Raw genomic sequence first — 9054 nt, 5'->3', positions numbered from 1 at the left:
TTGAATGGGAATGCGGTTCTGTTAATGTATCCTTAAAGGGTGGTTCACCTTCAAGGTAACTTTTAGTATGTTACAGAATGGCCAATTCTAAGCAACTTTTCAGTTGGTCTTCATTATTTAATTTTTATAAACTATTTGCCTTCTTCTTCTGACTCCTTCCAGCTTTCAAATGGTTTAAAAAACAAATGCTCTGTAGGGCTGCAAATGTATTGTTGTTGCTACTTTTTAATACTCCCCTTTCTATTCAGGGCTCTCCTATTCATATTCCAGTCTCTTATTCACACCAGTTCATGGTTGCTAGGGTAATTTGGACCCTAGCAACCAGATTGCTGAAATTGCAAACTGGAGAGCTGCTGAATAAAAAGCGAAATAACTGAATCACACAAATAATAAAAAATGAAAACCATCATGTCACTGTTCCCATTGATAATTATGGTGCCATTTATCACCTGGAAAACCATATCTGTTGATCTGTTAAATATTTATTTTCCAGTGGTGCCCCTACAGTTAAACAGGACAAGGGCCAGTGTTTTTTTTTTATTTTTTTTTTAGCAATGTTTATTTTCTTCTCTGGACAAAAAGTCAATTTTCTTAGGGCAGAGACAAACGCTCAGATTGGGGGATAATAGTCGCCAAGCGTCAAATCTCCTCTTCTTGGTGGCGAGTAATATCCCTGAACTGCCTCTGCCTCCCGCCGGCTAGAATTTAAATCGCCGGCGGGATGGCACTCGGATCGATCCGAGTTCCAATCCCGCCGGCGATTTACATTCTAGCCGGAGGCAGTTCGGGAAGATTAGTCGCCCCGAAAAATAGTAGATTTGTTGCCTGGTGACTGATCTCCCCGAATCTGACTGCATGTCTTTGCCCTTACTCTGTTTTCGGGGGCCATTCGTCATTTTTTTATAGCCCCTACTATTCCCAGTCCCTGGGATCTGGCAAGTCACTAATGGGATAAATTCAGTATTCGCAATTGTCCAGAATCATGTGTTGGTATTTATCCTTAACCAGAGATCACCCAATGAACTGATCTGCTGCCCACTCTGATTTTGATGTCTGTTGCTGTTTCTCTGTCACACAGTGCAGTTGGTGAGCAGAGACACTAATCCTGTTTTAATAATAAGTGTGTACGGGTTACACGTTTACCTGATTTTATTAACCACGGGATTCCAGATTTTATTTCCATATGTTGCTGTGTGAATCCTTACAGCGCTGTATCATTTAAATTCACCTCATTTTGCAATTTAACTGCTTGCTTATACTCATTAAGAACCAGGAGCACGGCCTGTTCATGCTTCACCATGAAATCTGTCATTTACAATGAATTTGCCCTTGCCCTAATGAAATAAAATTGGTGCCCAACCCTGTCTTAATAAACTTAATTCCTCTCATAAATCACACTAATTTCAGTCTTGTCCAATAACATCCAAACAAAAGTCTCTAATTGCTGCCAGTAGAGGGAGCCCCCTAGTAAATAATCTCCTTCCCAATTAAAGGTCTCAGTGCAGTTTTTTTTTTTTTTCTTATTGGGTCATGTCTTTCTGTTTAACCCTTTATTCATTTCACAGCTCTGGAAATATTCTGTTTGATATAAATATATATAGAGATTTTTCGTGACTTAGAACTGGTGTAAATAAAAAGGTGCTTCTAATTTAAGAGAGATGCATGCTTTCATATATATCTGCCATTCTGCTGTTCCTGTCACTATCTTTTCCCCTATGAATATTGAGAGCAACACTAGTTGTCTATAGTAAACTACTAATTGTGTAATTGCCCCCCCCCCATGCAGTGGCAGATTAAGGACATGTGAGGCCCTAGGCTACACTTTGCACAGGGCCCCCTCCCAGGGCAGGGTCATATTTCGGCGCAGTACGCGGCACTTTTTTTTTTAAAAAAAGGCACCTACCATGTAAATTAAAGCTTAGGCAATGGCACATGACGCTAGCATATTTACACAGCGTATTATTTTAATACAAAGCATTACACCTGGCGGTGCAACCCATGGGGCAAGGTGAATATTGGGGGAAAAAATCAGGATGCTTTGTGCTTTTTGCACATAAAATCTGGGCAGCCATAATATAAACAGGAATTTTTTGGATTGTAAGATAGAGCGTGACTTGTTGTGTCAAATCAGGCACATTGTGTTAACATGGTGGAGATGGAATATTTGTTGAGTGTGCCTTGGTAGCATCATTTGTATCCTAGGTTAAAACCACTGGTCTTGTTTCACCCCCTAGTGTGTTATTAATGCCACAGTCACAGGTGTGTAGCCTTAGACTAAGCTCAAGTCCAGCATTGACCACATCGGGCCGAAAATTGGCCAGATGTCAATCGGGCAGGGCTAAAAATCCCATTGAATCGCAGACCACATCTGTTCATGATGCAGTCCCACAATCTGACCACCGGTAATGCTGCATTAACACAGACAAAATTATGTAGGGTGAATGAAGCCCAAGTGTTCTTGGCTGTGTCAAATAAACCTTTACATACACTCTTTTTTTAAGAGAAGATTTTCTTTGCCTCTACATTAAAGACATATATCCAATATTCAGGGGTCAAAATCAACCAATCTAAGTCGGTCATCTATTTTATAGATCCCCTTCCCAATTATACCCCTGACACCATCTCGCAGCTCAATGTAGTAACATCATTTGGCCAGAACAATTCACATGGACCTTGACAGATGTGAACAGTTTAATGTAAGCTCCACTGTGCAGTAGGGATGTAGCGAACTGCCGATTTGGTGTTCGCGAACGCCGTTCGCGAACACCGGCAAAAAATGCGAACGTTCGCGAACAGTTCGCGAACTTCGAACACCCGCTAAAATCGTTCGATTCGAACGTTCGAAGGATTTTTTATTCGAATCGAACGTTCGAAGGATTTTAATCGTTCGATCGAAGGATTTTCATTCGAATCGAACGTTCGAAGGATTTTAATCGTTCGAACGAATGGAAATCGTTCGAACGAATGGAAATCGTTCGAACGAATGGAAATCGTTCGAACGAATGGAAATCGTTCGATTTTAGCGGTCGAATGGTCGAACGATTTGTATTCGAATCGAACGCGAACTCAAAATGCGAACGTTCCCAAACGTTCGCGAACATTAGGCGGACGCGAACGGTCGAAGTCCGCGCGAACAAGTTCACCGGCGAACAGTTCGCTACATCCCTACTGTGCAGGCACTAAGCAATCAAGTCTCAATTTGGCAAGATCTCAACTCTCTCTCACAAGCAAGATCAGTATTTTTAAGATGATTTTTCTTCCAAAGTTTTTGCATGTCCTGCACAATTCCACCATCACTCCCCGGGTACAGTGATTTGCTGGAGTAGAAAATAGGGGCTTTCTGTGGGCAGGGGAGCATCCACAATTAAACCTTAAAGTACTCCAGAAACCAGCCCTGGAGGAGGTCTGCCTCTGCCCAACCTCAGACTGTATTTTCTCGCTGCTCAGTTAGTATATGACCACTGGTGGCTGGTCCCCAATGTAAATAACCCAGCTGTGGTCTTTAAAGCTGCTGTAGTAAGTTCTTTTGAAGCACTTGCAAAACTCCCCTACTACTCCTGCTATGACGGTCATACAGGCCTTTTTAAGTCTCAAAAATTAGTCTGGGACTCCTCTGATGCCTGGGCCCACTCTGACCCAATTATGGGGTAATAACCACCTTCCCCACTTCCATTCTATACCAGATATCTCTAGATTTGCCCAACTTGCAGATATTATTTCTGTTTGAGAATGCAAAAACTATGATGTAATACGACAAGAGGTCCACCCCCCTCCAGAGAGGCTATGATATCTGCAGTTGCTTCATGCTATATCTGTACAATTCCCCACAAGGCTTGTAAACTTAGCTAAAACAACTCGTGAGTTCTATTTGCATAGACAAGCCTTGAATAAACCTTTGTCCTGGCTATACATTATACTGTCTACATAGGGCCCGTCACCCTTAGATAAAACTAGGATGAAATGGCAAAGAGATACTTTTGAGCTAGACGAGGAGATGTCGAATGACATTCTCAAGTTGGCCCCAGAGCTATCTAGAGGGATAGATCTATACAAATAAAGTTCTTAAACAGGGCATATTTAACCCCTATCATTTAGTAAAATGTGGTAGGTTCTCTCTTTCATGTGTTTTAGATGTGCCTGGTAATACAAAGATTTTGGGGCAATGTTCTCTGGTACATCAATGAGAAGCTTGGGCTCCCAGATATCTGCTCCCCATAGTTCTGTTTGTTGGGTTTAACAGTGGACCTACAGCTCAGTTCCCATTCCAGAATGTGTAATCTGCATGTTATTTTATGCTAAAAAGACAATTCTAATGTGTTGGAAATTCCTTGACCCCCCCCCCCTCTACAAAATTGGTCAACGATTCCCTCCCACACCAGAAACTCATTTATCTAGCGAGAGGTTGCCTAGAGAAATTTGAGGCCATATGGGAGACCTGGCTGGATCTGCAAAATATTTAACTGTACTTGAGTTCTGCCTTTCTATAATATAATTTGTACTCTTGCCTCGTCCTCTTTCGTTCCTGCCTCTCTCCTCTGCTTTCCTTTCTTCCCTTTTCCAATGTTATTGTAAATTATTAAATTATTTTGTTTTGAAAATTGCAAACTGAAATATTGAGAAAAAAAAAACCAAACAAAAACCAAAGCCAATAATAAGTTTAGGGCGTAACATAGAAAGAAGGTGGTGGGGAATCCAATAAACTCAAACCTAAGAAACTTAATAATGTAGTTCATGATGTGGTACTTATCATGATATATTTCCAACAACACAACACAGAAAAAATACTGCTGGGTTTCAATTTATTGCCTTTATTTGCTTGCACAGGGCTGGTGGGATGTTCTCCATACAAATATACTTATGGCATAAAGCATAGCGACAGCTGTTACAGCAGTTTGGAGGTGATCACAGCGAGACTGGTCTCCAATGTTCCTTATTCTTCATGCTGCCCACCAAAAAAACAAGATCAAGATGAATATAGCAGTCAGTATCCGTGAGCCAATTGTAAGCCTAAATTTAGTTTGTGCTCTAAAAATCCTCAGCATTTATGTGTGGTTCATTAGAATACATGACAAGCTATAAATATGATGCAATATCTTTATGATTTATGCTTGGTTCTTTATAGAACTCAAATATACAGTATTCTTATAATACACAGAAGCCACGAATATCCTGAAAATTATATTCTTATAGTACACAAAAAACACTAATATATCCTTATAAACAGCTCTTAGTAATGTCATCAGTTATAAACGGAGCTAAGTGATGTCATTTTTGGCACATGACTCACTAAAACTTGTGTATTATAAAAAATAAAAGTACCCCTTGTTGGAAAATATGAGGATATTAAAAGTAACCTCGGAGTTCCATGACCTATATAAAAGCACGTGGCTGAATGTACATGGAACGCCTTGGTGACTTATAATATCTTTATATTTAGTATTTTATAGGGCGTACTTTATTCACTATATAAATGGTGCTTGGTGATGTCATCAGTTATAATCATTGCTTAGTGCTTAGCAATAGGAAAAAAAGCTAACTACACAGGAGTTTTCCTGCATTTATGCTGTGCATTCAGTTAAAAACCACTCTCTGGGACCATTTATCATGCCGTGTAAAACACTGGAGGAAAAACATCACCGGCGATGTTGCCAATAGTACCCAATCAGCAATGAGATTTCAAGAATCACCTACAAGTTAGGAAACAAAGGTCTGACTGGTTGCTATAGTAACATTACTGGTGATGTTTGTCTACAATGTTATGTAGGGATCCTGAGGGTTAATTCCTGTCTGTTCCTTAATTTGAGTACCACATGGTGGAAATCCCTACCTGTCCAGCTACAGGTTGAACTTAGAGTGACGGGAGGGGCAGGAGCCCTTGTCTCTGTGCAATGTGTCTGGCAGATAGCAGGGGGTGACAAGGTAGCGCTGCTGAGTAACTAGTTTGATATAGGAGAGCCAAGTGCTCACAGCCATTGCTGATTTCTATCTCACCGAGGACTGAGTGATTAGAAGTGCTGCAAGATGTAGGGGCTTTAAAAAGGAGTTTGATAGCCCTGTGTGCTGGTGTAAGGTACTCCAGAGCCTGTTAAGCTCAACCATGCAAGTTTAGAGTTTGGATGAACTTTTTATGTGCTCGCATTATGGAAAGTGCTGTATTATGGAAATTGCCTGTTACAGCTCTGAATGAGCCTGCCCATCTGTGTGAATCCCCAGGGTGAGTTTAGCCCAAGGAAGGATAGGTAGAGAAAGAAAGGATCCAGCATGTGTCCCTGTACAGATACAAGATTTATTTGTGTTCCTGCTACGTTGCAGCAAATACGTTTGTCCTGTGAGAGAGGTATTTGGGCAAGTAGCGCTACATGGGAAACTTAAGAGCTCTTTGGAAAAAAAGGGACCGAGACTCTTTGTCCACCAGGAGTGGTGTGTGGGACTGTGCCTGGCAAGGAAGTGCCAAGATGGGACTGCAAATATCCCCCTGGTAATAGGTCATTATTGTGATGTGAATGAATATTTACTTTGCCTTTAATTTTACATAAAGTTATGTTTTTTTACTGCAAACAGTGTGTTTGATTTGTATTTCCTAATGGAGCCACTCAAAGGTGTATTCCCAGATCCCATTAGGGGGAAGCACTGCCATGAGAGGTAATTCCCAGTAACCTTTAATTTAGCAAAGGGGACTCAGGACCTGGTATATGGTAAGGATGTATAACCTTAGCACAGGGGGGTGCCCAAGAGGGTGTTACAGTTATACACAGCATGATAACTAGGCCCCTCCTTCAAAAGCTATGTAAACATTAATGCCACTTTCTCCCTGCCCTAATACTTGTTTAACCCAGAGGCAGACCACTCAAAAGTTCCCTCCCTTCTTCCTTATCTTTTAAATTATATGTGCAGTGACTAACTTTGCTTCCTCATTAGGTGTCCTCACTGTACCCTCTTGTTATCAATTCTGTTGTGTGTAACTTCAGGAAAGGGCTGTGTGCCCTGCTCCCCAAATACTGCAAGTCAGTGGATCATCTCACTTACCTTGGAAGAAGCAGCTTCTCTAGTGCGGGCACGAAGTTTATTGACTTGACCTTCTGCTACATCAGCTCGTTCCTCTGCATCGTCCAGTTCGTGCTGGATTTTCCTGTACTTCAGAAGGTTAGAGTTGGCTTGGGTCTCCTGCATGAAAGAAGAGAGTCATTTATCATAAGTCCATTGTAGTAACACTGCGTTTGGAATCTATCTAGCATAAGCTGTAAGGACCTCTTTTGGGTAGTTTAACTAAACTGACTACATTTAGCATATCAGCAGAAAAACAATGGGTATAAATATCCGTTTGCAGTCAGTGCCACAGTCAGTGTTCCTGAGCAGGTCCGCATGGTTCAGTGTCCATGTGCATAAAGGATAAGTATTATACTCACAGCCTCTTCTGACTGCCGCTTGTAGCTCTTGACTTTCATTTGCAGCTTATCAATCAGATCCTGCATGCGGGCAAGGTTTTTTCTGTCCTCCTCTGTCTGTAACAACAAAAGGGGGAAGATTGTTTGTAAATTGTCTACAGACAGAACGAGCAACCTTGATTGGAAGGCTAGTGCCGTTCTGCCAGTGATTGCATTGATTTAGTTGGTTGGAAGACAGACTGGACAAAAGCAAGTGGTTAGAATATCTCCTCCAAAGAAGCGGTACCTGATAAGTGAGCTCCTTTATTCTTCTCTCATACTTGCGGATTCCCTTCTGGGTTTCAGCATTCTTTTTCTGCTCATTCTCCAGCTCACCTTCCATCTCCCTCACCTAGAGCAAGAAGTAGCATTAAAGATAGGGTGTTATTTTTTAAAAACAGCAGTGTCTACCAGTACAGCAGTGCTTGGAAGTTTGAGAACCCTTTAAAATTGTCTATGTTTTTATATGAATTTGACCTAAAACATCATCTGATTTTCAAACAAGTCCTAAAAGTAGATGAAGAGATCCTATGTAAACAAACAAAACAAACATTATTATATTTGATCATATATTTATGAAAAAATATTATCCAACAGCATATCTGCATGTGGCACAAGTAAGTGAATCAGTATTCATTTACTTTTGCTTAGTATTTGGTGTGACCCCCATGTGCAGCAATAACTGCAATAACTGCAACTAACATTGTGGTAACTGTTAAAGTCCTGCACATTGACTCTGAGCCCATTCTTCCATACAGAACAGCTTAAACTGTTGGTGGTTTCATCTTATGAACCACTCGCTATAGCTCTTTCGACAACAAGGACTTGGCATACAAACCATTGCTGTTTAGTGTTCTCCTGACAGTGGAATCATGAACATCAACATTCACCAATGTGAGACAGGCCTTCAGTTACTTAGAAGTTATCCTGGGTTCCTTTGTAACCTCTAAGACTATTAGATGACCTGCAGTTGGAGTTATCTTTGATGTTCGACCACTTCTAGGTAGGGTAACAACAGTCTTGAATTTTCTCCATTTGTACCCAATATGTTTGATTGGTGGAGTCTAAACTTAAGTCTAGTAACCTTTTCCAGCTTTATGGGCATCAACAGCTCTTTTTCTGAGGTCCCCAGATACCTCCTTTGTTCGAGCCATGATACATATCCACAAATGTGTTATATGTGTGATCAGGATTTGGGGGATCCCCGTTCTATAAATAGAACAGGGTGTCTCCAGGGCCGGAACTAGGGGTAGGCAAAAGAGGCACGTGTTGAGGGTGCAAAGCTTGGGGGTGCCAGGCACGTACCTCATAAGCAGCCTACCCCTAGTCCGTCACTGAAAAAGTTCCTCTTTTACACACTGCCACGCATGCGCGTCCTCATTTGCGCATGGCAGTGCTCGTCCTCTTTTGTGCATGGACACGCATGGAATCAGGGTGTGACGTGGCTGGCCGGGTTGCCTGGGGCACCCAGCCGGCATTGCCTGGCACTGGGTGTCCCACTCACACATGATTGTCATCCCATTGACTGAAAACAGCAGCCTCACAAACCTTCAAGCACCACTGTATTCTTCACTTTTAAAAATTGTGCTTTTTAAATAAAAAAAATATTCTCCTCCCAACCACCAGACCT

At 41.5% G+C, this 9054-nt stretch overlaps 1 protein-coding gene across 1 annotated transcript in view; it reads right to left on the bottom strand.

Annotated features, from left to right (window-relative positions):
* Positions 1–4792: 4792 nt before the first annotated feature.
* The window catches only part of myh7b.S (myosin, heavy chain 7B, cardiac muscle, beta S homeolog), a 37458-nt gene continuing 33196 nt past the window's right edge, over positions 4793–9054 (bottom strand). Inside the window, exons 39-42 of the mRNA XM_018238422.2 lie at positions 7672–7776; positions 7407–7502; positions 7027–7164; positions 4793–4942 (exon numbers count right to left, since the gene is read on the bottom strand). Coding sequence (XP_018093911.1) covers positions 4931–4942; positions 7027–7164; positions 7407–7502; positions 7672–7776 — 351 coding nt within the window. The 3' untranslated portion in view covers positions 4793–4930. The remainder of the gene's footprint in view (positions 4943–7026; positions 7165–7406; positions 7503–7671; positions 7777–9054) is intronic.

Source organism: Xenopus laevis, chromosome 9_10S (assembly GCF_017654675.1).
Source record: "Xenopus laevis strain J_2021 chromosome 9_10S, Xenopus_laevis_v10.1, whole genome shotgun sequence".
Lineage (NCBI taxonomy): Eukaryota > Metazoa > Chordata > Amphibia > Anura > Pipidae > Xenopus > Xenopus laevis.
The sequence above is the reverse complement of the archived record's forward strand: the minus strand, read 5'-3'. Positions and strand labels throughout refer to the sequence as shown.